The sequence below is a fragment of the Myotis myotis genome, unplaced genomic scaffold (assembly GCF_014108235.1).
Source record: "Myotis myotis isolate mMyoMyo1 unplaced genomic scaffold, mMyoMyo1.p scaffold_m19_p_1, whole genome shotgun sequence".
In the NCBI taxonomy this organism is placed as follows: Eukaryota; Metazoa; Chordata; class Mammalia; order Chiroptera; family Vespertilionidae; genus Myotis; species Myotis myotis.
The window spans coordinates 204,954,203-204,981,904 of NW_023416313.1; the positions used below are offsets into that span (position 1 = coordinate 204,954,203).

Consider the following 27,702-nt stretch of genomic DNA (forward strand, 5'->3'; position numbering starts at 1 on the left):
GTGTCCCACTTGATCCTTGCAACCACCTTTTGAGGTCCATAGATGTTTTATAGATGATAAACTGAAATCCTATATAATAAAAGCCTAATATGCAAATTGACCCAATGGTGGAATGACAGGTCACTATGATGAACACTGACCACCAGGGTGGCAGCGGGGGGGGGGGGGGGGGAGGAGGGGGGCGGCAAGTGGGTGGTGCTAGGCCAGCCAAGGCAGGTGTCAACAGGGGAGCCCCCAGTTGCCCCACCGGTCACCCCACAGATTGGCCCTGATCGCCAGCCAGGCCTAGGGACCCTACCGCAGTGGTCGGCAAACTCATTAGTCAACAGAGCCAAATATCAACAGTATAATGATTGAAATTTCTTTTGAGAGCCAAATTTTTTAAACTTAAACTATATAGGTAGGTACATTGTTATTAACTTAATTAGAGTACTCCTAAGCTGGCCTTTGCTAAAAACGTCCTCAGTCTGATGGAGATACATTCGCTGAGGTCGACCCCTTCCAACTCTCCCATCCACACTCGTCTTGTATACTTGTTTCGTCTATCTCCTTTCGTTCATCCTCTCTATATGGCCAAACCATCTCAACATATCTTTCTCAATCCTCGACACTACATCTTCTTTCACTCCACAACGTTCCCTAAAATTAACTTAATAAAGTTTCAGTTGCACTGAACATGTGTGCCCGCACGTGGTATTTTGTGGAAGAGCCACACTCAAGGGGCCAAAGAGCCGCATGTGGCTTGCGAGGGGCGGTTTGCCGACCACTGCCCTACTGGTGCACGAATTTTGTGCACCGGGCCTCTAGTGACTTTATAAACTGAAAGCAATGTTTCATTCAGCCCTCATAAAAGTCCTATAAAATAGGTAAGACAGAAAGCAGTACATTCATTTCCCAGGTGAGGATAGTAAAGCTTAAAGTGATTATGTAGTTTTTAATACATGACTGCTCAGATGGTAGACTGGAACTAAATATTCCAATTCTTAATGTAGTTCTGTTTTCACTACACTGTGCTGCTGGTATGTGCTAACCAGTTATTCACTGGAAACATTTGCCAGGATAAGGAAATGAAAAGGTAATTTTAGTAGTCTTCTAGGTAGTCTTCTTAGGCCCAAGGGGTGGTAATCAACAGATGTAAGTTTCCGTTATGTCAGTTATAAAGTACAGTTGACCCTTGAACAACATGCATATGAATTGTGCAGGTCTGCTTATACACAAATTAAAAACAAAACAAAACTGAAATGTATTTTCTTAATAAAATTTTTTTTCTTAACCTTCTTGTAGGAATACAGTATATAATACACATAGCATATAAACTATATGTTAACAGACTGTTTATGTTATCAGCAAGGCTTCTGGTCAACAGTAGGCTGTTAGTAGTTACGTTTTGGGGAAGTCAGAAGTTATACATGAATATTTGACCTGTGCTGGGGGTTGGTGCTCCTAACCGCCGTGTTTGTTCAAGGGTCCACTGTACTGTCCTCTGCCATTTAAGTAATTATTGTTTATCAGAAGTTTTTGGAAAAGAATAGTTTTTTGGGGTGGTAGATGAGCTGTGCTGGGTACACTGTTGGATGTGCAAAACCTTACTGAAGGGTGTCTGTGGGACAGCAAAGGAGTTGAATGGTCAAAGCGAAAAAGTAATCAAGTAGCAGGTTACTCTTTCCAATCATGTCTGTTTTGTATACGCTTTACTAAAATAATCTTATTTATTTTTGCAGTTTAATCCCCTCTCTCCCCTTTACTCCCTGGATGTTCTTGCTGATGCTTCTCACCGACGGTGTTCACCTGCACACTGCTCTGCCAGGTAATGGTCTTCTTGTGGCTATTTCTTCCAGACAATGCCATTTTTCTTTTTACAGCACCTTTTGAATTATGAAGTGTGTTTGTGTATAGTGTCCAGTTTGATCTTTACAACAGCCTTTTGAGGTCAGTGGATGTTTTCAGATGTAGAAACTGAGGCAGAGTGGCAAGGTAACTTCCCTATGGTCATGTAACTAGTATGTGATTTAAGTTTCAACTTTGACCTAGTTTTCTGGCTCATATTTCATATTTCTTCTACAAGCCCCATCTTCAGAGAACATTATTAATGATCCTTGCCATGACCTGAAAAATTCTGCATAATCTGACTTCTGCCTATATGTCCAAACCCCTTTCATAAACGTCTTTCTCCTCACTGGGGGAGGGATCCAGCTGCATCAGGGAGCTCCATTTTGTTCTTCAAAAGAAGCAACCCTTTCCTGCCTCTGAACCTTCACACGTGCTCCCTTTACTTGGACTGCCATCTTATAGCAGTTCCCAGGATTGGCTTTTTCTCATCTCAACCTCTTCAGGGAGGACCTCTTAGACCAGCCGTCGGCAAACTATGGCCCACGGGCCGGATCCGGCCCGTTTGAAATGAATAAAACTAAAAAAAAAAAAGACTCTACCCTTTTATGTAATGATGTTTACTTTGAATTTATATTAGTTCACACAAACACTCCATCCATGCTTTTGTTCCGGCCCTCCGGTCCAGTTTAAGAACCCATTGTGGCCCTCGAGTCAAAAAGTTTGCCCACCCCTGTCTTAGACCATCCTATTTAAAGGGGCCACCTCTACCACTCTGCTTATTATCTGTTTCTTTTTTATTAGAGCTTTAACATCGTCTATATTGACTTTGTTTATTGCCCCCCCCCCCCACTAGAATATAAACTTCAAGTGCAGGGACCTTGTCTTGTTCCCTGATATATCCCCAGCATCTAACGCAGAGTCTAGCACTTGCTAGGCATTTAGTGTACATTTGTTAGGATGAATCCTGAGCCCACATGGTAGAATGAATTTAGCGCCTCTCAATATAAATTCTCTTAAGTTAGGTGACATGGAAAGTAAATTCGGTTTTTATTGTAGCATCTCCTAGCAGGACTAATGTGTACAAAAGAGCAGTTAATAGGCTGAACCAAAGGACTTTTACTGTTTATAGTAGCACAGTGAATTTCTTTCCAAGGTTCTGATGATTTTCCCCCCTAATATGTTCTTAAATGGATGTGTTCATTACATTTGAGGTACAGAGTACACAAAGAAGTTATTCTTTCATGGATATAAGTAGAACTTCCACTATGGGCTATAACAATAAACTCTGTATCATAAACTGCTGCCAGACCTTCTAGGAGAAGTAGTATTTAAATGGGGAAAGCCTTTTGAAAAGAGAGACTATCACAAATGGTGTTACTAGGAAAGTGGAAAATTGTGGGATGATGATAAACTACTATACGGCCTTTTCTTCAGTAGATTGCAATTCATCATTCATTCATTCAACATTTGCTGACACCCTACTATGTGGCAGGGTCTTTGCTTAGGTAATATCTTAAGGAGCTCCTATTTTCATGGAAAAGTCAGGTGTGGAAATTGACAGTTGCAATATGGATTGATAAGTGCATAAAGGTGTGCACGACATTGATATGAAGCACAGAGGAGGGGCTTCAACTTAGAGGCTCAGGGAGGTTTTCTTAGAGGTGGTGTGTGCAAACTATCTTGGAAGACACAAAATTTCAATCCCTAAGTAAGCAATCCTCAAGCTTTTGTCTTGATACCAAATAAAATAATGGCCATGTATACTTTTTGCTAAGACTATAAGAAGCACTGTATCATGTCAGATGCTGGAAGTGGATTATTAGCCTTCTTTCCTTTACCTCTGCTACCTAGAGCTGTACTGTGCTCAGTATCCATGCTTTTATCAGGCTTGCTGTTGCCTTTAAAACCTCATTCCCCTGGAGTGAGTGTCAACTTCTTGTTTCTTTGTGTGTATCATTATCCATATCATTATTTTCCTTCTCTTGCTGGCAGTGCTTGTAGCTAGACTTGGAAACATAACGATGTCTAGGTTGTGCTTCTGGTGCACTCAGCTCTAGGGAAATGTTGCTTATTGCTCTCCACCATGGATGAAAAAAAGCAAGGGGAGAGAACGTGGACAATGATAGCTCATAGCTTGTCCTTCTAGACATCATTTCTAGGGTAGTGGATACAAAATGAGTTGACTGTATGAGGTTTTTTGGGAGAAGTGGAAGGTAAAGTGTTTAAACATAAATTTATTTTCTTAAATTTAATTTTTTGTATTAAATTGTTCCTATGTAGTCTAGCGGCACATAATTTTCCTCTTGTGGCTATTTCTTCCATACAGTGCCATGTATTACATATATATGGTGTGTTCATTCAAATTTTTTACTCATGAGGGTGCACACTTAATAAAGTTTGATGACCACTAATCTATGGGGATGGTCAGCACAAGTGATCTCTATGCAGTTTTTAGAAAATGTGGATGATGGGACACTGAGCCCCTGGGGCTCCCTCTCGTTCCTTTGAAATAGTGGGGTTCCTACCCAGCAAGGGCTCAGTAGAGAAGAAGCAGTCTAGTTTCAGTGTGACTGAGGGATGAGATTGGATTCAGAACTGGATGGTGGGATTTGTGAAAAGTGGACGATTTAACAGAGCTTGGCACCTAGAAAGGCGAATGTTGAAGAGTGGTGGTAGGGAAGAGGCAGGTGAATGAATAGAAAACTGTTTCTAATGGAAATTTTATCTCTTTCTTGTTCCATTTTATCTGTAGTAGGAAAAATTTCTTTCAAAGCATCTGGGCAGCACTGGGAATTTCACACCCATCATTAGAACGATTTGTGTGTGTGTGGTGACTATGTTATCATTAGTGGTATAATTTTATTTGGCGGAGAGAGAAGTGTTTCCTGTTTTATCACAGCTTTCCCTGAGGAGGGCTGGTGTATTAATTTGCTGTATTGCCTCCTGGCTGTTCCCAGGCTGTTTTTCCTCTTCATCATGGAATTTTTAATGGCCCTAGTGCCTCTTGGGAAGCATGTGAGGAAGAGCTCCTCGGGGAGTGCTTTTCTTTTTTCACATGCCTATAATTACTCTCCTTTAAGAGCACAAAGAGTTTGATAATCATGCCTGAACTGTGAAGGCTTCCTCCGTCTGGTTATGGCGCTGAGGCTGCTTCCTGCCTGGACATGGCCAGTCCCACAGTCCCCCACACTCAACTGCAGGAGAGTGAGGAGCCTTTGCCCACCTCCTCACCGCTGCATCATAATACAGCTCTGGTTCTCAGCAGGAGGCCTGGAGGCTGCTTGGGGGCCATGAGTGACTTTCTTGTTTAGTATTTCATTCCTACAAACAAAGAAATAATGAGACCGAGATTTTAAGAGGACATTTTATTGATGTTTCATTTTAATACAGCCCAGATGGCAGGCGCAATGGATGGGAGAGGGAGTCTTTGTGGTGGTTGTGCCACGTTACAGATTTGTGGGACAAGAGGTTTTCAGAAATACCACTCTAGCAATACTTAATTTGGTGGTTTTCAAACCTGGCTGCACTTTGGAATCACCTGAGAAGCTTTAAAAAAAATATCCATGCTGGGCTCCACTTCCCATGATTATGATTTAATTGGCCTGGGATGAGGCCCAGGCATTGGCATTATTTTAAAGCTCCCTGTGACTCTGATATGCTGCCAGGGTTAAGAACTATTGCCCCAAATGCATATGGTTTTATGAGTGGTGCTGTGTAATTTGCTTAACAGGAAATCTCATCATAATTGGCATGAGCTCTGTGCTTTGATATTGTGAGCATGATTTTTTGTGGGAGGTAAAACACTGGACATCTCCTAGCTTTGGAGAACTGCTGTAGGTGAGAAGAGAGTGTTAGGGGTTAGCTCAGTGCTTTGCATGTAGTGATTAATGTGGGAGGAGTTGCTGGGCGGGTGTATGGATGACATTCTTAAACCCCCTGTTTAGGTTTGGTTGTTTGGATTGCTAGTATTGGGGTGTTACTATAAAATAGTATATACTTGGTGTTGGTGTTAAGAATTGCTGCTGCTCCAACAGCAGAAGGTGTAATTGGCGTTCTGGTAGAGGCGGTGGAATTGCTGTCAGGAACTCAGTCAGAGCATGGTAATAAGGAGCTAGTGCTGTAGGCTGCTTTTCCCAAAATGAGAGTTATTGATTATCCAGGATAGCTTTTCTTGCCATTATTGCCTTAGAAAACCAAAACTGGAACTTACCAACTGCTGTATCTCTCTGCATGATGCACAGGTCACCAGTTGTAGTTTTTGAATGTCACATGGCAGCTGTGGGTTTTCTTCAATTTTCCTTGCTTTTGGGTAGTGATTTGGTAACGAATCACCATTTCCATTTATTTCTTGTGAAGTTCTCAGTCTCATATTAGTGGATACTAGACCCAGGTAAGACTCTTGGCTTTACCTGGGTAAATGACTTGACCTCCCCATACCTCAATTTCCTCATCTGTAAAATAGAATACTAATATTTATTGGGCTAGTGATTATCAAAATGAAATATATATTTGAATATTTCATATACTAGTAGCTAATATTATTTTTGTTATATAGTTACTACCCTACCTTGTCCTTAGGATAATTATAGTTTTACAAAGTTGGCTTCCAGAGCTGTTAACTAATGAGATGTGTACAGATTCTTGAGGTGCTTAAATGGCCTCAAATGGACTATAAGAGGAGGCATTTGGACAGTATGTGGGTATAAAAGAGAGACCTTCCTGCCCATTAGAGATTTGAAATATGATAGGCTGTGCTCATTGTAATTCATTTTATCTGTTCACAAACGTTATGATCTGCATATCAGAGTTGTGTGCCCAGCTGGCTGTGCCACTTGACAAGGAGTTTCAAAGAGCAAGAAGAAGACTCAATTCATGCTATTATTTCTGACCTTTGGAGCCGTAGTAAACAGCCCCAGGTTTTACCTCAGGGCTTGGGGGAAAGAACCTTTTGTTAGTCCCGTGTCTGTGGGGGATGCTATGATGCCCAGCAGCTCTTGCTCACCTCTTTAGTGCCTTAGTTTTGGCCATGTGAGAAGTGTTTCTGCTGTAATATTGTCCAAAATGCTGCCAGTTCTACTGGAATTTCCCATTATGTAGTACACAGTTCTGGAGTCTTTGTCCTCTGTTGGAGGGTCTTGTTTATAGCAGCTCTCAGCCAGCTGGCATCTTCCTGCCTAACTGGAGCGATGAAAGCATTTTTCTCTCTGTTTTTCTCTTGTAATATACCCATCTTTCCAACTGGTGTGAATCTGTTCCGCTCCTGTGGGTGGGTGGCATGAAACAGCTTCACGATGCGTCAGCCTTGGCCCAGCCAAGGGAAGTAGGTTACGGAGAGTTTTCAGGTGTTAGTGAGCAGTTTGTCACAGGCCACTGAGGGTTAGTTTTGAGTGAACACACTAGTGGAATTGCTAGGATCTCTTCCTGTTGAATAAACCTCCACTGTGTCCTATAATTGTGCAGTGGTTTTCTCTCCTTAGTTGCTTCAAGTGTCAGAAGCCTGGATCCTTTGCTATGTGTCAGTCTGTGAAAATATTCCCCCTACTGGGTGTTTAATAAAAGCCAGTTAACTCTGAAGATGAAACACAGATGAGGAAAGGGGTGCCTCTTTTTCCCTAGATTTAATTCGTTTGCCCCATTTTACCATGGCACTTTGCTTGTTCCTTAGTTACATCGCAGAGTCTGTCTGTTAGTTCTTGATACATCGACCTCCCTCACTATGTTGTGAGCTCCCGGTGGGAGGGCACGGGGCTCAGTCATTTTGTGTATACCCTCTCCACACTCAGCACAGTGCTTTACATAGGGTAGGCCTTCATACATTTTTGTTAACAATAATTGAGGTGAATAGATTAGTAATTAAGGATAATAATTGGAATATATGATATACATGAACTTTGGTCCTTAGAAATATTAATAATTTTTTCTTGACATTACTAATTTGTAAATGTTTAAGGAATAGTATAGCAAATAAATAGCTTTTCACAATAAATCTTATTTTATGCAAATAATGAATTTTCCATTGGGTTTTAAAAATGAGTGATTTTTGAAGGTGAACTATCCCTTAAATTAGTTTGACATTGGCAGATAAAGACTGTTTTCTCTCCTTAGGAGTGACTCTAAACATCTTTGTTCTAAATCTAAAGCAGTCACTTCAGTTATTTTTTGCCAACATTGGCTCTATTAAACATGCATGTTTTTCTCAAAGTAATTTTTCCCCCTAAAAGTACATTCCTGCCCCAGGGACATAGTGATCTGCCCAGTTTCCTAAGTAACACTGCAGTTTTAAAAACTCACCTGATCTTTTGGTTACCTGCAGTAAAAAAATAAAATAAAAATGTGTTTATGCAAGGATATACAGAATATTCTTTCAGTTAATTGTTCATCTTTAGCATTCACCTTCACACTTATATGATATGAATGTAGTAACTTTTCCTAAAGTTAAGAATTTTAAAAAATATATATTTTTATTGATTTTAGAGAGAGGAAGGGAGAGGGATTGAGAGATAGAAACATCAAAATAAGAGAGAAACACCAATGGGCTGCCTCCAGCACACCCCCCACTGGGGATCAAGCCCAAAACACAGGCTAGGTTAAAGTAAGACATTTTTAAAGACTGTATTTGTTCCTTTTAATGCTCATTTCCCCCATACATTCTTCAGGGCGGATGCTGCTGAATGTGATGCTTTTTAAAAACAATATATATTAATTTTTTTACAGAGAGGCAGGGAGAGGGATAGAGAGTTAGAAACATCGATCAGCTGCCTCCGGCACACCTCCTATTGGGGATGTGCCCGCAGCCAAGGTACATGGCCTTGACCGGGATCGAACCTCGGACCCTTCAGTCTGCAGGCTGATGCTCTATCCACTGAGCCAAATCAGTTAGGGCTGAATGTGATGCTTTTAGGGGAAGTACTGACCTGGCTTCATGAAGTAAGACATTTTTAAAGACTGTATTTGTTCCTTTTAATGCTCATTTCCCCCATACATTTTTTGGGGCGGATGCTGCTGAATGTGATGCTTTTAGGGGAAGTACTGACCTGGTTTCATGTTGTGAAGCAGGGCTGAGGAATACTGAGGTTCCATCAGAGGAAACAGAACAAGCCTAACCTGTCTTTTCTGTAGGTTAATTACTTACATATTGGGGAACAGTATTTTTGTCTACATTTATATGAATTGTAATCATCTTGTTATTCTTTAAGTTAAATATTTAGATCTCTTTTATTGATTAGCTTATTAGCTTTGGAAATTTGGTATATTTTTTAACTCAGTAATTTCCACAATGGGTAGAAACATATTGGTATTACTAGTATTTGAGAAGAAATTTGAAAATAAACATATTACTGATTCTTCTCCCACCCCAGTATGGTGGGGGTTGTGTATTTTTTAAAAGCTTCTTACATCATTCTGATAAACATTTGCTGCTTCAATTGAGAAGGAAGTTTTAATAATTTGTAGACATTTTAGCTTAATTTATATCTAGCTTTTTTCACACCCTACATAATTGAAAGCTCCCCTCCCCCCACATGTAGTACCTCGTTTTGCAACCCAAAAACAACTGTACACTGCTCTTGAAAAAGAGTTTTTAAAAATCTAGTTAACAAAAGCTGCTTAACACCAAAAGCTGAAGAAATAAGAACTCAGGCTGACCTGTTTGCAGGAACACATTCATGTAGAAAAGGGGAGTTAAGTAATATACTCTGAAGGGACAGATGAGAATGAGGACATGAAGGGATAACACCTACACTTAAAAAAAAAAAAAAATCTAGTTAAATCTGCCCTTTCTCCTATAGGGAGGGGCTCTGTGTGTTTAGAAAGAGAAGCACAGGCTCTTTTTCTGTGTCTTTTGTGATATCTCACTTGTTCATTGCCCTTTTCAGTTTATATTTTGTGAGTAGACAGTGATACTGTCAGAGTAAAATAACACAAATTAAAGAAATAACACATTAAAAACAAAAGAAGCCAAGGTGGTTAAATACTACAGAGTGAAATGGGTAGATCAGTGTATTTTTCCTTCTCATTCTTGATTCTTTATGTCTGCAGTTGACTGATAGGCAATTATTTTGGGATAAACAAAAAATGGAAACTACCTCTTGAATAGGAAGCTGAGGCTGCAGCCGTTTCCTGCCTCGTGCTCAGGTTCCAGCCTCACAGAGATTGTTCATTACTCCTGACCAGGGCTGTCTTGTGTTCTGAATGTGCTCTGCAGCGTGGCGGGTTCCATGTCCTGTCTCCTTTAAATCCTCTTGCTGCAAGCATCCAGCTTCCTCCTTGCTTTCCCCGGGCTTGCTCTGGATTCTCTTCCTTCTTAGTCCTCTAAGGTTTTTTCCAAGCAGACAGAGCCCTCACAGGGAAATGTAGATTTTCCCAACCTGTAAAAAAGTAGATTTTCCCATGACTAGTGTCCACTTGAAACCCAAAACAAGGAGTGTCTTACTGTCCTTCTGTAATAATTTGACTGTTTCTCTTCCTCCCTCCCCAGAACTTAACTAGGAATGAGGTGGTAGAAGTAGAACATTTACCACAGAGAAAAGTAACAGGCTGGAGGCTTAGCAGTTGAGGGGCATTTAATGTAGGACAATTAACCCTGAAGTCTGTACCATCAATGAGCAGGGAAGAGTGGGGATCCAAGAACCGTGGCCCAGAGGGGCAGGGCATCATAAGGACCACCTGAGCCTTTGTGTTCACAGCAGTCCCCTACAGACATTGCAGAATATAGTGCTGTTTAATAACCTATGTGCATAGTTGCAGGTAAGTAATACTTATTTTCATACTTAAATAAGTATCTTTTAAAACCACAGTATTTCTATTTAAAATGGTCAAAAATTTAAACATTGGTACATAAATCGTTTTATCTTTTTACTCCAAAATGTGTCATTCCTTGAAAAAGTGAGATAAATGATATTGACCAAGGCCATAAGGAGTGGTGATATAATAGGTGCCCTTAACCATCTTACTGACATATATCAAATATGCAAAACTGTGAAAATGATGAATAGTGTGTAAATAAAAGGCAGTATTTATTTAGTTCAGCCCAAGTTGATACTCTGAGAATTAAAATCTTAAAGCCCTTGAAGTACTTTTCTTAGGCTTTTTATTTTGCATCTGTTTCCTAAAGCCCAGTATTTTATAAACATTGATCTTGAAGAAGCAATGTTTTTCAAAATTAATTGAAGAACAATGTACATATAGAGAATTTTATAAAGAAATGTATACTTGGTGAATTTTCAGCATCCAGAAACAGAACATTACCAGAAAACCCCAGAAGCTCCTAGCCACTGACCCTCTTCCCCACACCCCGCAGCTCAAAAGTACCACCATCCTGATGTCTAATAACAATGTTTACTTTGAAGAAATGGTGTTACATTGAGCTTCTGGTAAAGAAGAAAGTGCGTGAATATGAACTGTTACCCTTTGACTTGTTTCTCTTTCTGAAGTACGATAGGAGAAGCAGGATTGAATTAGAACGAAGTGCCTGGGCAGTTTGAGTTTGGGTCTGAATTTGCTGAACTACCTTGTTTGTAGAAAAGATGGAAACTATTCTGTACATTTCTCTGTTTTGAGGAGAAACAAATTTTATAGCATCAGTTTCTTTTCTGCCCTTGTCCGGCTTCAAAAGGAATTACCATACCATCTCTGCATTTAGACTAAAGGCCTGTCTACTTTTGACATTCTGTCATCTGTGTTTCTTATTAAATCAGCATGCTTATTTAAACTTCCGGGACTTATGTAAGGTATGAAAGATGAATTGTTTCCCCTTCTTTACACACTTACATTCACACATTTCACGTTGGAATTTTGGGATTAACTACTCATGGGATACTTAAACTAAAGTTAACTCTTTTTCCCATATAGACGACAGTGATCAATAAAAAGTGATTTGGATGGACTTTGCCAAACCACAGGCTTTCTAGTGTAAATCTTTGTCTATTTTTGTGTTCCTTGCATTCTAAAAAATTTCTTACGATTTCAGTCAAATTTTTATCTTTCTTGCTTATAAAAATTGGATGGTCTTAAGCTTTTGCTATTTGGAGAAAAGAGCATGTGAGAAAGAAAAAGAGGGAGAGAAGAAGGGAGGGAGGGAGGGAGGGAGCGAGAGCACATACATATATGTACTTTTAAACTGAAAGTTGCCAGATTGGCAACCCCCACTCCCCCCATTGGAAAATTTGTCCATTCAACAGTTGTTGCCTTGCTAACCAGGTTCTCTTAGATTTGACTGAGATTCCAGTTTCAAGACTACCAAGCCATGAGACTTCATCCCCAGCTAGGACTACCAATTAGGAGTTCATCCAGTATAATTTTACTGGAGTTCTTTTTATATGTTACATATTCTGGCTATTTTTAAAAAATTGTGATAAAATTTGCATACCAAAATTTACCATTTTAAATGTACAATTGGCTATTGGTTTTTAGAACTTTTATTCATTCATATCAGATCTAGTCAACAGATACTTAATGGGGGTCAGCTGTGCGCCTTCTGAGGTTGGTAGAACATTGGAAAATTATGAAAGAAACACAAATATGGTCCCTGTTCTCAAGAAGATTAAGCCTCATTAGGGAAACAAGATACATGTACAGCAGTTAAATAATAATTCATGGTAGGCAAGGCCTTGAATGCTCAAGGAAAACTTTGTGTAAAGATGAAACTCAGCTTGGTCTGAATCACATAATATACATCTAGTTTGAGAGGAAGGAGGAAGTGGGGAACTAAAATAGCCCATTGTCTTTCAGAGAATCTTATGCTTTTCTAATGTTGAAATTCTCACTATTTTGTTTTTAAAATAAGCTGAACATTCGGAAAGGGGACATATTATTAGCACATAATTTATATTTTTTAAAATCACAGAAACAACTTGCTATGCAGACATTATTAAAAATATGGATGTATAGCGATAGAAGGGTTAAACTTCCTATTATAATTCTATGCAAATGTCTGTGTTCATGCAGCATTAAACTTTTCAATATGTTACCACTTGGGAGTAGGTATTTCATTAGTGAGTTTAGAACAATTGAGGTTTATTGTTTTTATGAAAAATGTACAAAAATCAGCATGTAATGAAACATATTTACTGAAATTAATCTTGAATGTCTACTATTTTGCTAATCAGGTAAAAAGTTTAGAATGGGTGTATTTTGTGAGTAAAGAGTGAATTCTGATTAATTGTGAATGATCTTATACTGACACTTGATGGCAAAAGATGATGCTGATTTTGTTAGTATATCTATATTGGGCCAAAGATTTTATCTGGGTTGAACATAGTGTCTTAAACAATGAGAATTATAAAGTTGAAACAGTATGTTTTCTTTGTTACCTCGGCAGACAGGCAAGCTTACACTTGGGACCCCCATGCTCACGTGATATCAAGAGGAAACGAAAGCCTGTGGCCACAGCATCTCTGTCTAGCCCAAATGCAGGTAATTAGACCCTAGTTATTATTTGTTGAGCAGCTGACACTGAATTATGTGTTTTATATACCTTTCCACTTAACTTTTAGGATGAGGTAGGTCATTTTATTCCCATTTTATGTGGGAAAACAGAGAATGCAATAAGTAATTTCTTTTTTTTTTTTTTTTTTTTTTATTGCTTAAAGTATTACAAAGGGTATTACATATGTGTCCATTTTATACCCCCGCCCTAGACAGTCCCCTAGCCTCCCCTATCCCCCAATGTCTTATGTCCACTGGTTATGCTTATATGCATGCATACAAGTCCTTTAGTTGATCTCTTACCCCCCTACCTCCTGCCCCCCAACCCTCCCCGGCCTTCCTGCTGCAGTTTGACAATCTGTTTGAGGCAGCTCTGCCTCTGTATCTATTATTGTTCAAAAGTTTATAATGGTCTCTAAAGAAGTAATTTCCTGCCAAAACTGGTTTGGCTCAGTGGATAGAGCGTCGTCCTGCGAACTGAAAGGTCCCAGGTTCGATTCCGGTCAAGGGCTTGTACCTGGGTTGCAGGCACATCCCCAGTAGGAGATGTGCAGGAGGCAGCTGATGGATGTTTCTCTCTCATCGATGTTTCTGACACTCTATCTCTCTCCCTTCCTTTCTGTAAAAAATCAATAAAATATATTTTTTTAAAAAAAGAAGTAATTTCCCAAGGTTACACATATTTTAAGAATTTAAACCTAGTTTTGTCTGACCCTGAAGTCTGTTTTTTCACTGTGTCACACGGGTTTCTTAAGTTTGAATCCCTATATTTCACTAAAAATAATCTTCAGTCATCTGTGCTTTTTTTCTATTACAGATAAGAAATTAGATCTTTGTTAATGAAAATCCCAGTAGGGTGGCAGTTTAGTCAGTAGACAAGGAGCCACATGAGTTTATTTACTTTTTAATTTAGTACATAGTACAGTACATTCTCACTGTTTTTATATATAATAGAGTGCTAATATTTTATCTATCATGAAATTCGTAATTAAAAACAGCTTTTCAAGTTAAAAACTTTTCATTTTCTGAGCAAAACTAGTTGGTAGAAACCAAAATAGTGGTTTTCACTGGTGACCAGGAGAAGACCTAAAAAATCTCATGGATGCTGGAAATGTTCTATATCATGAACTAGGTGGGGATTACATGAGTATATTTATATGTAAAGATTCACTGAACTACATACATTTATGATTTATGCACTTAACTTCATCTGTGTTATCCTTAAATGAAAACAAAGGGGGATAGTTATTTATATCAGCAAGAATATTGGATGTCTATAGATCTTTTTCTTTGGAGTTCAGAGAAAATAGTTAAATGTAATTAGTAATCATAGACAATCCTTTAGGTTATTTCAATACAATTTAGGATGAATTACTCTGAATAAAAAGATCATATCTGGTTATAGGACCTATCGGAAATACCTACACTTCGTTTGTTTTTGTTTTTGTCTTTTTATTATGTAAGTTTCAGGTGTACAATATTATAATTTGATGTCTATATACAATATAAAGTGTCCACCCCAAAAAGTCTAGTTATTATCTATCACCATATAGTTCGCTCCCTCCCCTTTTTACCTATCCCCAGTCCCCTTCTCTGGTAACCACCTACAGTTCTTTTCTTGATGATAATGAATTTGTTTTGCGGAAATTGAGTATATCATAAACTATTTTATTTTCTTCAGAAAAGACTATATATTATAATAAAATACATATTTATGTATATTGTACATAGAGCAGAGCTATTGATAGTTGAATAGAGAGTAGAACTTTGACAGATGGGGAAGTCTTTCCCCTAACTTTACTTAGTGAATTTCAGCATGCTCTGAAATTGACCTCTTCAAGCTTATGTTTGACGTTTTTGTTTTGTTGTTATTAATCCTCACCCGAGGATATTTTTCCATTGATCTTTTAGAGAGACTGGAAGAGAAGGAAAGACAGAGAGAAGCATCGATGTGAGAGAAACACATCGATTGGTTGCCTCTTGCCCGAGGCCTGACCAGGGCCTGGGCTGGGGAGGAGCCTATAACCAAGGTATGTGACCTTGACTAGAATTGAACCTGGACCCTTTGGTCCCCAGGCCGAGGCTTTATCCACTGAGCCAAACCGGCAGCTTCTGTTTGAGAAGACTGCTTGATACTGGTTCAGACTAAGATTGTCATGATAATGGATAATCTTAATCACAGGTCTAATGACTATAGTAAATTTTTTTAGTGATTTCCACATAGCCATGTTTTAAGCTAAACCCTTTGCATACATTATCTCACTTAATGTTTGCAACAACTTTATAAGGTGGATGCTGTTTTTATTCCCAATACACATGAGATATTTGAGCCGTAGAGAGGTTAATCAGTTCCCCAGGGTCACATGGTTGGCACATTGCAGAGCCATGGTCAGACTGGTTTCCCTGTGACTCTAGGGCTGCACTCTTAGGTCTTCCATAGGATAGGATTGGCTCCAAATTATGACTCTGCTCAAAACCCAGGTCTTCATCCAGTCTGTGGTATTGGAAGCATTAAAACACAGTCTCCCCTCTTTTATCTTTTTGTTCTTTTTTTCTCTTTAATGTCCAGCTTCTGTTTTTTTGCTTTTATTTGTTTATAAGAAAACATTGAGAAGAGTTTAAAATCCTTATTCTATATTCAAATTGGGAAATTTTCTGGGAGGTATTAAACAAGATTTGAGCATTAAAAATTTCCCTCACTGATCCAAACTCCTCCCCTCACTTGTTGACTAAGGCTTGCTTCACTGAACATTTCCTTTTTTTTCTATCCACAACCTGAGTGCCCCATGGAGGTGAAGGACATAGCCCGAGCCCGCGCCATCAGTCAGTAGAACAAATGGGCTTGCTCTGCCTAACATTGGGCCATCTCGGATTCCACCTCTTTTATAGAAATGACTGATGAAGAGAGGTGCGTTCCGCTTTGCCGCTGTATTAATACACATCAGGGGCCAGCTCCTGGCACTAAATCACGCTGCTGCATACATCTGTTATCGGATTCTTCACCAGTGTGATGAACAAGACTGCAGATAGAGGCTTCCTTGTGTCATTCTTTATAGGATTTTCCTAAAAGAATAAATAGCTCAGATCTCTGCCAACAGTCTCCCCTGTCACTGTGATGAATTCAACTTCTTTCTTAAACATGCAGCCACAAATCTTTCCCCATTTCCCCTCCCCCACTGGTGGGAAGTTTTGAGTTGAAATTGACAGAATTTAAAGATATTAATAAGGCTAGAGAGGTGCAGAGCAGAAAGGACTAGCGTGCCTTGCCTTTTTGTACTAGTATTAACAAAAGGCCAAGGAAAAGGACCTTTTCATAGGATCATTGAGTAGATCCTTCTTGAAAGTGTAGCACTTTTATTTTCCTCTTTTAATGTCCACTCCCTTTCTCTTTCTGGCTTTATAACCACAGGTGCGTGGTGCACAGAGCCACCATGGATCTGAGTGAGTGACCGTATAAACATGCTCTTAAAGCCCAGAACACCAGAACAGGAAATACCCAACATGTCATTACCTCCTGCCAAAGTGAATTTGCTGTATATTCTCTTAAAGAATGTAACTGAGCCCCTGCCAGTTTGGTTCAGTGGATAGAAAGTTGGCCTGCAGACTGAAGGGTCCCAGGTTCAATTCTAGTCAAAGGCATGTACCTCTGTTGCAGGCTCAATCCCTGACCTTGGTCGGGGCACGTGTGGGAGGCAACCAATTGATGTGTCTCTCCTACATTGATATTTCTCTCTCTGTGTCTCTCCCCCTCCCACTTTCTCTAAAAAAAATCAATGGAGAAATATCCTTGGGTAAGGATTAACAAACAAAAAAAGAGAATATAACTGGAAAAGAAAAAATTGGTTATTTTCTCTAAAACTTGAGATTAAGTTGCTATAAAAAACATAAGGAACTCAGATAAAAACCAGACTTCATTTCTTCGAAATGATTTTCTTCATCAGAATGGCAGAGCAGAGCCTTTGGTGTACAAATCCCGTACCTTCACAAAGTAAGCACATGGCTCTAGGTAAAGGAGAACAGGATGACAAGATGTTGTATTCAGAGCCCTGACTATTTTGCCATCCCAAAGCCTGTTCTGACTTTTGTGTCTCTGGGATAGGATGGGTGTCCTTGGAGCATTAGTCAGAAGGGTAACCAATAGTTAACCTGTTAGTTACATCAGATTCTGAATATCAGGCCAGCGATGTGGGAGATGTAGGTGCAAGGGCAGGCATTTTTATCTCTTTTGCTGCTATTGTACCCCCACCCTCTAAAATAATACTCAGCACATGGAACAACCTCACTAGATATTTGTTGTATGAATATGTGAACAGAATCTATTAGTTGAAATAGTTATTCTCAATATTATGCTAATCCAGTGATTGGATTCAGTAGTTTTATTTTAGGTTCACTCTTGTCTTGGGAGCCATAGGACAGATTCTTACTGCTCACTATGCCTTTTTAAAGTTTAAATGGTTTTTAAAGTTAAAAAATTTTTTTAGAAAATATTGAATGGCTATAAAAGAGCACTTATAGAAGGTATATAAGGAGTAAAGAAAAATGATATAGCGAATATCCATGTACCCACCATCGACTTTAAGAAAAAGAACATCCCCTTTAAAAATCTTTTTCTACTCTCCTCAGAGGTAACCATTATCCTGTTATTTATTTTTTGTTAATCACTTAATCATTCTTTGATTTTTAAGTTAGTTTTAAAACATATGTATCCCTAAATAATACATTATCTAGTTTTGCATGTTTTAAATCTTTTTTTAAATGGAATGTCATATTTTATAAGTTACAAGTTTTACCCAATTATGTTCTTGAGATTCATTCATGTTTCATCCTGCCATATATATGGTATTCTATTACATGAATATGATGAATATACTACAATTAAACATTCTTGATGGACATTTGGATTGTATCCATTTTATGCTATTGTGAAAAACACTGTTGCTGTGTGAGAGAACATGTGCAAGAGTTTTTTTTCTGGGCCACTTCATACTCCTTAGGATGGCTATATAGAAAACAAAACCAAACAGGAACAGCAAGTAATCCCTTTGTGATTACTGATGGGAATGTAAAATAGTGCAGTCGCTAGGGAAGGTGGTTCCTCAAAAATCTAAACATAACTTTTTTGGTCAGAACTACCACCTCTATATATAAAAGGCTAATATGCTAAGTGTCCGACCGGTCGCTGTAACATGCACTGACCACCAGGGGGCAGACGCTCAACACAGGAGCTGCTGAGCTGCAGTGACTTGGCAGCAGCACCGGCAGTTCTCGGGTGATGCACCCCGAAACCAGAGAGAAGGGAGCCCGAATCCTCTCGGGGATGTGTGATTCCACCTTCAGCCGTGGGTTATGTTGTTGCTGGGGCACTGTTGGCCCGAATCTGGTTTACTGCACACTTGCGTTTGCATTCCACACCCTGTACCACAGCAACTTTGCAGAGTGCCCTCTCGCACTCCGGAACCCCTCGGGAGATGTCAGAGAGCCGGTTTCAGCCCGATCCCCGCAGGCCAGGCCAAGGGACCCCACCTGCCGGAGGGACCCCGCTCACTCTGCAGATGCCAGGGAGGGCCCGCGGGAGGTTGGCTCCAGGGCATGTCTGGCCCTTCTCGCCCAGGCTCACCCTGCGGGCCACCTTCTAATTAATTTCCTTTCAATGTGCACTAATCTGTTCACTGGGTCACTAGTCTTCCAATAATTCACTAAAATGACTAACACAAAGGGGAAGAGGAGAGGCATCCCCTATATGTTCTCTAGGCCTTTTAGAAAACATGGAGCTGTTCCTCTGGCCTCATACAGGTGAATCTACAAGAAAGGTGATATTGCAGCCATCAAAGGAATGGACACTGTTCAAAAAGGAATGTCTCACAAATGTTACCGTGGCAAAACTGGAGGAGTCTACAGTTACCCAGCCTGCGGTGGGCATTGTTGTAAACAAACAAGGGCAAGATTCTTGCCCAGAGAATTAATGTACATATGGAGTATATAAAGCACTCTAAAAGCTGAGATAGCTTTCTGAAACGTGTGAAGGAAAATGGTCAGAAAAAGAAGGAAGACAAAGTGAAAGGTTCCTGGGTTCAGCTGAAGCGCCAGCCTGCTCCACCCAGAGAAGCACTTTGTGAGAACCAGTGGAAAGGAGCCTGAGCTGCTGGGACCCATCCCCTATGAATTCAAGGCATGACAAGTGCAAAAAAATAAAAGACCTCTGTACTGTTAAAAAAAAATCTAAACATAAAACTAACATATGATCTAGCAATTCTGCTTCTGTGTATATTATACCTGAAAGAATTGAAAGTATTCAAACAGATAGCTATCTGTACACTCGTGTACTAACAGCATTATTCACAATAACCAAAAGGTGGAAACAACTCAAATGTTCATTGCTGGATGAATAAATAAGCAAAATGTGGTATATTCTGTATACAATGGAATACTATTCAGCCTGAGTGCCTTTGTGATTCAGAATGAAATTCTGATACATGCTGCAGCATGGATGAAGACATTACGCTAAGTGAAATAAGCCAGACACAAAAGGACAAATATTATATGATTCCAGTTATGTGAGGTACCTAGAATAGTCAATTTATGGGAACAGGAAGTAGAATGGTAGTTGCCAGGGGCTGGGGGAGGGGAAAATGGAGAGTTTTCATTTAGGATGATGAAAAAGTTTTGGAGATGGATGGTGGTGATGGTTGTGAAATAATGTAAATGTACTTAATGCCACTGAACTGTATGCTTAAAAATTATTAAAATGATAAATTTTATGTTACATATATTTTGCCATAATAAAAGCCATATAGCAAAGAAAAAGTTTTTCTAGGGAAGGGTTTTGCACTGTGGTTAATGACTATAGAGTAATGGTAAATATAGGTTTGTGAAATTTCAGTTAAATGAGTGAGTGTGTGTGTGAACACGAGAGAGAGAAAGAGAGAGATTGGATTGATTGATTTGTGTTGTGATGTCAAATGTGTTTCTTGCTGATGTGATCTGAGATTCTAAAACATTGAAAACCACGGCCCTCAAGAAACTCTTGTACATGTGCCATAGAGTAATAGCTTGCACGATTATTTTTACAGTAACTCCCTGTAAGAAATTCATGTTTGAGTATATATGTGGGCATATATATATATATATATATATATATATATATATATATATAGACCAAAGGTCACCAGGAGGCTGCATGTTCGGCGAGGCGCACGCGGATGGGTGGGGACTTGACTCTGGGTCCCATGCGCTGCGGGACTTGACTCTGGGTCCTGCGGCAGGGTCTGGGGTCCTGGGTCTTGTGCGATTTCCCGCGGGTCCGGGTCTCACACGATGGGTCACTAGTATATATCTATATCTATATATAAAAAAAGGAAATATGCAAATTAGGCCAGGACGCCGTAATGGGTCACGACCAGACAGGAGGAGGTTGTGCGTGTAGGTGAGGCCTGGAGCGGAGACAGAGAAGGAGACAGAGACACGGGGCCAGTGAACTGCCACACTCTGGCTTGGGCTGGCCCCCCGGAGCTGGAGCAGACACGGACACGGACAGGGACGGGGGCCCGGCCTGCAGCCTCCACGCTGAGTGCAGGCTTGGAGAGGAGATGGCAGGCCCGCCTTGCGCGGAAGCAGCGCGGCTCCCTCCTGGTTCCCATGGGCGCCGGTGGCTCGCTTCCACCTCCTACGGAAGCTGCACGGCTCCCATGGAAGCAGCGCGGCTCCCAGTGGTGCGCTGCAGTTCCCGCCAGCTCCCACAGAGCAGTGGGCGGCCTACTGCGTGCGATACTGCGCTATGGGCTACTAGTATAATAATAAAAGCGTAATATGTTAATTAGACTGGACAACCAAATGATCTTCTGGATGACCTTCCAGACGAAGCCAGGGCTGTGAGGGCTGAGCCCCTTGCACAATTTTCGTGCATCGGGCCTCTAGTCTATATATAAATCCTTGGATACAATCTGATATTTTTTATTCCTTTTCATTAAGAAGAAAAAGTACTGGTCATGACCTACTAAGTTGATCTTGTGACCACAATTTGAAAATTACTGTTCTAGATTACTTTCCAGGAGTGGAGTTACTGAGTGGTAGGGTAAAAACGGAACTTTGTACATTTTGCTTTTTGTTAGTGTATATTTACCATTGGCACAGTGGGTGTGAAGGTGGTTTAGTCTGCTTGGGGGCATTTGGAAATGTGAAGACAGTGTTTACTTGTCCCAGGGACCAGCAGATAGCATTCAGTAGATGGGGTCAGAATGGTAAGTGTCCTAAAATATACAGGACAGTCCTGCATAAGCAATTATTATTCTGTCTAGAATGTGTTTGTGTTCTTGTTGAAAAACTGGGCCTGATTGTGTGATTTTCTACCATTTTCCTTATTATCACACTGTTTTTTGGTGACATTGTCATGGAGTGTGACAGAAGGAACATAGGGCTTAGAGTCCACTGAGTTTGAATCTTGCTACTTAACCAGCTCTGTTTTGTCCCTGAAAAATTTATCTGCTCTCTGTATGGCTCATTTTTTTGATCCAGAAAATACCTACTTCTACGAGTTTGCAAGAAATGAGATATGAATGCAGTGTTTACATAATACAGTGCCTAGCACATAAGTGCTTAAGAAGTGATAGTTACTACATTATGAATTTGTATTACTGAATTTGCTTACTTGTTCATTTAAACCCATTTTTTCAGGTAGAGAAATACTTACCTTTGTTACATCTGGCCTTTATTTCTTTGTAAAGAAAAAAGAAAAACCTTATGTGCCCACTTGGGTTAGTAGGGCATAAGATAAAAGGATTAAGAATATTTTGGGTTGAAGTAACGTTCATTCTAATTTGTCTCCCCTGGATTTTTTCTCTTTTTCCTTTTACTGTAGCAATCTCATCAGTTCCTGTGGATGTGATGGAGCCAACCACACCAGCGCCACAGGCCCCGAAATCTCCCAACACTGAGTGGCTGGTCAGGACCTCTGCCCCAGAGAAAGCCGCCGGTTCAGCTGCAGCCACATTTTTTAAGATGCCACAAGAAAAGAGCCCTGGATGCAGCTAGAGAGCAGTAGTTCGCCCACCAGGAGCCAGCGGGTGTTGTGAAACAAATATTAGATTTTGTGTTATATAGTCTTGCATATTTCAATTGATATTCCCAGTCTGTTTATCACTAGGACTGGCTCCTTCCTCTTCAAACAAAGCAGTGGACTCTTTCTCTTAGAAAATCATATTGTGGAAATGTGTGTCTTTTTTAAAAAGTAAAGTATTGGGGCAGCAGTTGTTTTAAAAAGTCATCCTATGCTATATTTGTTATTGCTATTGCTGTCTCAGCAGTTACCTACAGCTCCATTTACAGAGCTGTTGCTTTTTTGCAGGTGTGTCTTTTTTTTTTTCTTGAACAACTAGTAACTTCTTTGCATACTTCTTGTGTAGAGCTTTTAATACCACTTGAGGAAGTTCCCAATTTGCAGGCAGTTCCAGTCACATTTAAACACTGAGTTAAGATCTGTGTGTGGAATTGTGCTTGCAGTAGGTAAGGCTTGCCTTTCAGCCTGGCCTTGCTTTACTCACAGTGCCAATCAGATAAATCCACCTAGGTCTCAGTTTGGCGCCTCAGAAGCGACACCAGCAGCAGGGATTGGGGACTCCTTCCAGTCTCCTAGATGCCCATGGGATCACCGGCAGCTGCTTTGTACTTTGCCTCATCTCCAAAGTTGGTGTTCTATGGAAAGAGGACATTTTACACACACACACACACACACACACACACACACACACACACAGAGTGAGGTAATGAAGATGGTTCAACTGTACAGCAAACTTAGAATAGTCAGTGGTTTGTGTCTTAATACTTCATGTTGCAGTGTAAGCCTTTACATACTAAACGGGATTTTATTGTTAGTTTACAGGTCAATAACCTGCAGCAGATATTCATACTCTATTATAATGGCTTCTTGGGGTTATACTTTGGGGAGGAAAAATGTCTTTTGACATGCCTTTATATTTGCCATGTGTATGACAGCTAAGCTGCCTGTAGAGTTATGTACACATCCATGCCTGAAGTTGATGCTCTTTTGTCAAGATGAGGAATAAGTGACTGCCTAGAGCTGCTGGAGGAAGCCACCCTTTCTAAAGAAAAGATTACCCAGCGTCTTGCATTCAGGGCCCTGGTTGATAGAAGGGTTCTTGCTTTTTACAAATTTAGTACATTTACTCTGAAATACACAGACACTGGTCTCTAAGTGCCACTGCTCTGGCACTGTTCTAGGGGATGCCCGCTCTTGCACCTGGACTTCTCTATGCTTCATTAGGTGCTGAGTGGAACAGAGCTTCCTCTCCCTGAGGGGCAGATGATGGCAGGCTGCTTTATCGTGTTCCCCCTAAAAATTACAGCTCTTGTCAGTGGTAGCTCCAGGATTTCCTCATCTGAGGGGTTGGTGTGAGTCTAGTTGAGGAGGGGACTTAAGCTAAGTTTATGTGGCACTTTATGTAAGATTGACACCATGTCAATTGTCCCTAACAAGGAATAGGGTGGAGGGAAGGTACATGGAGATTGTGGGGTAAGGAGCAGTGCTGAAGCCAACGCAGCATCCCTGTTCTCATGTGGTGGGGAGTGTACTGCCCCCTGCAGGCTGCACCCCAGCCATGGAGAAGGTGGAATGTCTGTTGAATACAATATAGCACGACTGAATTATTTAGTGGTGAAAGTGGGTCTTATTGTCATAGGTGCATTCTTACCTAGTTGTCCCCATAGTGTCCCGAGGCACACACTTCTAACATACTTTTTTGGATTTGAGGGAGAAATCCTTGGACATAATTTCATTTTCTTTGCACTAAGCTTTGTGGCTCATGCAGAGATTGGTCCTGTGAGCATAGCCTAGTAAGACCTTCAGGTAGAATCTTTTCTTCATGGCATGTTGTCTGACAGTTCTCCTTTCTACCTGTAACTAAAAAGTAACATATATACAACTTTACATTTTAAACATCTTTATGATGTAAAGGCAGGTGACTGCTGCCATTTTACAGAGACAAGAGCAATCACAGTTTAGTGATTTGCTCAAAATCACATAATCAAGCCAGTATTAAAATCCCAGACTTTCGGACTTTCTCTGCCCTGGGTTTTAATCTCTTGTTTGTCATTGAGAGACTTGAGTCGCTCTGAGACCCATATTTTTGAAAACAGTATGTGATGGGGTAGCCCACTTGGGTCCCCCTGCTTGTTCTCTCCCTGTGGCTGGCAGTTCTTTTATCCCTCAATAAATTCTGTTTCCACCAAAAAAATTAATAATACAATAGAGAGAGAAAGAGAGAGAGGAAGCAGTATGCCATGAATGTTTATCATCTTTCTTGGGCATGCTTTTCTACATATTTCAAATACCTTCAACAGGGATCACCAAAAAATGTCATATCTACCTATAATAATTGGGGAAGAAAATTAATTGCCTAAGAAAATAGCAATTTAAGCACATTAGTACTTTGCAACACAAGTTTTTAAATTGTGTTCTTGTAAGCTGCTACATGAGCCTGCTTACAGAATTGCTAACTTATTCTGGTTTTCTGTATGAGTCAATTTCAGAGGAACCTTAGAAACGAGTATTTTGAACCTTAAATTTTAAGTCTTTTTTATATAGCAAACTATATAATGTCATAAATTAAGAAAAGTCTGTTATCTTTTAACAAAATATATAATTTCAAAATCAGGTTTTGTAGTTTGTTAAAAAATAATTCCTTTGAGGTTAATCCTTGAGCTTACATGTATTTTATCTGCTTGAAAGTAGTAACAGGCTGAGTTCCATGTTCTTATTTCAGGGTTCTGGATTGTCCCAACTGTCTACACATCTGCCTGTCTGAATCCTAATCCTGTGTATTTTCCAAATAGGCAAAACTCAAGACATCATCTACTACTGTCATTCGTAAAAGTTAGTTTTGCTTATGAGTTTAAGGGAATTTAAGATTATTTTTCAGATGCAGTATTTTAAAGGAAACAACTTCATTTGCATCACAATTCTTGTTGCTTTTTGATAAGAACTGTTCAGAAGAGGAAATTAGTAGCAGATTAAATGGTGCCAAATTTGGGGACAGATTATGGTATTTGATGGTGTGTGCTTTTAACTTGAATTCTTTAGAAATCAAATGCATTGTTTTGCTGGGTTGTGAAACAGGCTGCAAACAAGGCCAGTTAGGCAGCAAAATGACCAAAAGCTTAAATAAATCTAACCTGTGCTGCTTATGGCATCTTTGGTAACTAAAACTCCACACATAGAACAGGGAATGAAATTCTTTATGAGTCCCAAGTAGATTAATCTGACACATCTTTGCATTTTAGAATCAGAAACACAGTTGAGACCACAGCAGTGGGAGTCTGACGCTGCAAAGGAAAGGGGCAGTTATCACAGAAGTCGCTCAGAGAAGGGAGCTAGGCCGGCACTGGCACTGTTGACGTGCTTCTGAGCCATATGTGTTTTGTTCGCTGGGCTTTGTAAAAACAGCATTAGGGGCCATAGTCAGTATTCTGTGTCTGGTGAGCTCTATCTGGGCTGGGATGAGAGCAGCGTGGCTTACCCTGGCAGCTATGAATGTAGTCTAGTTAGGGGCATGGCTTGCAGGACCTGTGTCATGGTTCAGGGATGGCAGGAGGGATGATAGAAGCGGTTTGCGCTTGCTGTCAGCTGCTTCCTTTGCTAATGCTCGAGCTGTCCATTTTACTTATCAGTATTTCCTTATCTCCCACTCCAGTCTTGACAGTGGAGTTACTGATGGTGGCAGCAATCAAGAGGGGATCCTACCCAATGAGACACTGGTAAAGAGGGAAGAGGTGAGGAAAGTGGTGGGTTCCTCTATTAGCACCAACACACAGTGGCCCAGAGGTGCTTTCGCTTATGTTAAAACAGATGAATGTCAAATGCCTGGGAGCAGCAGCATTGAACAGTACCAAGGAAAAGGAGTGATATTGCTCAGAAGTGTGGATTATAAGGTTTTTAACAAGCCCAGCAAAACAAACGTGACTAAGAAGAAAATTTCCTGCCACTATCTATAGACAGGCACTTGGTGAAATTGCCAAATTTGGGGATAAAAAAAACTTAAAAGCACAGTATTGAAGAGTGGGGCATGTCCTAAGGATGTTCACCATGGAGCAGTCTTGGCAAGGTCCGAAGTGAGAAGGCGAGGGGAAGGGGGGTAGGTGCTTACGGTAGTGTGCTGGCCTGCCTGGACCAACAGCATCAGCTCAGTCTCCCCCACTAAATCTGAAACAGGGTGGGAACAGCAACCTTTTACAAGCTCTCCAGGGGACTCTGGTGCAGGTTGGTGTTTGAGAGCCACACGATTTGCCAGTTAAAAACTTAATATTCTGGTAACCTCCTGAGCTCTGAGGTATTCTTATATTACTCTCCATAAGAAGAGAGATGTTGCCCTGGCCGGGTAGTTCAGGTTTTTGGAGTGTTGTACCTTACTGGCGGGTTTGTTTCCGGGTCAAGGGCATCAAAACTCTAGAAATCAATTCTATTTCTAAGAATTGGCTAGCCCTGGCAGGAGCAGTCTCTCCCCAGCCAGAAAGGTTTCTTAAGATGTCAAAACATCATACCCAGGTTGAGGGTTTGATCCCTGGTTGGGGCATGTACAGGAGGCAACCAATTAATGTTTCTCTCTCCCTCTCTAAAATCAATAACAGAAACATCCTCAGGTGAGGATTTAAAAAGTAATGAGATTTTTTTGTATGTGATATTTTGCAGCCACTGTTAATGTCTTTTTTCCCATACCCTTTCCCTCAAGCTCCTGAAAAATCACCTGGAAATATTGAGAAAGGATAATGTGGAGAAAAATGCCATCAAGGCCAAATTTAGATGGATGGAAACAATGTTTTAAAATATAAGTGGATTAAAATATAACCATGAATTTTTAGTCTGTGAGTGAGAGTCATTTTTCACAACAGTAAAACATTTGTGTAAGATACTGCCATTCATGACTATGATTCTTGTTCATTGTCTCTTAGTTTCATGGGAAAATGTTGTGTTTTCCAGCGTCACCATGCTGAAGCCTTTAAAGCATGACTCACAAATGTGAAACAAACAGAAAAGAAGTTGGAAGAAAAACACCCTGAGGACATAGCTTTTGTAGTAAATACCTGTTGAGTTGTCAGTAATCTTTTGCTAGGACTTAATCCCTGCATTCACAACATGTAAAAATCAATTTTCAGTTATCCCACATAATCACATCCTATTGTCTTACATTTCAAGCAGTGCGTCTACAGGGGTTGAGGACCAACAGCATGTTATATACAGATTGTCTGACTCATGGGTTCAGTGTTTCAGAATACAGAACTTTAATCTTAAAAGTTTTGAAATGACCATTTTTTTTTCCTTTAGATTTTATTTGTATGAATTGGGCTGGGCCCTAATTGACTACTAAAGCTTACGAACCCAACTTCTCTTGGGAGGAGGAGGAGTCTAGTCTCATTGCCTTGGATGCTCATGTGGTTCTGTGG

At 40.2% G+C, this 27,702-nt stretch overlaps 1 protein-coding gene across 12 annotated transcripts in view; it reads left to right on the plus strand.

Annotated features, from left to right (window-relative positions):
- Positions 1 to 27,119, plus strand: part of GPATCH2L (G-patch domain containing 2 like) — a 55,337-nt gene extending 28,218 nt beyond the window's left edge. For 3 of the 12 annotated variants that reach the window (XM_036313835.1, XM_036313853.1, XM_036313844.1), the window contains exons 8-10: positions 1,722 to 1,807; positions 13,148 to 13,242; positions 22,109 to 27,119. In XM_036313835.1, coding sequence (XP_036169728.1) covers positions 1,722 to 1,807; positions 13,148 to 13,242; positions 22,109 to 22,281 — 354 coding nt within the window. In that variant the 3' untranslated portion in view covers positions 22,282 to 27,119. Of the gene's footprint in view, positions 1 to 1,721; positions 1,808 to 11,055; positions 11,214 to 13,147; positions 13,243 to 13,322; positions 13,374 to 13,673; positions 13,740 to 22,108 lie in introns of those variants that run through there. The other 9 variants (XR_004968304.1, XR_004968309.1, XR_004968296.1 and 6 more) reach the window with 8 other exon arrangements.
- Positions 27,120 to 27,702: the final 583 nt, after the last annotated feature.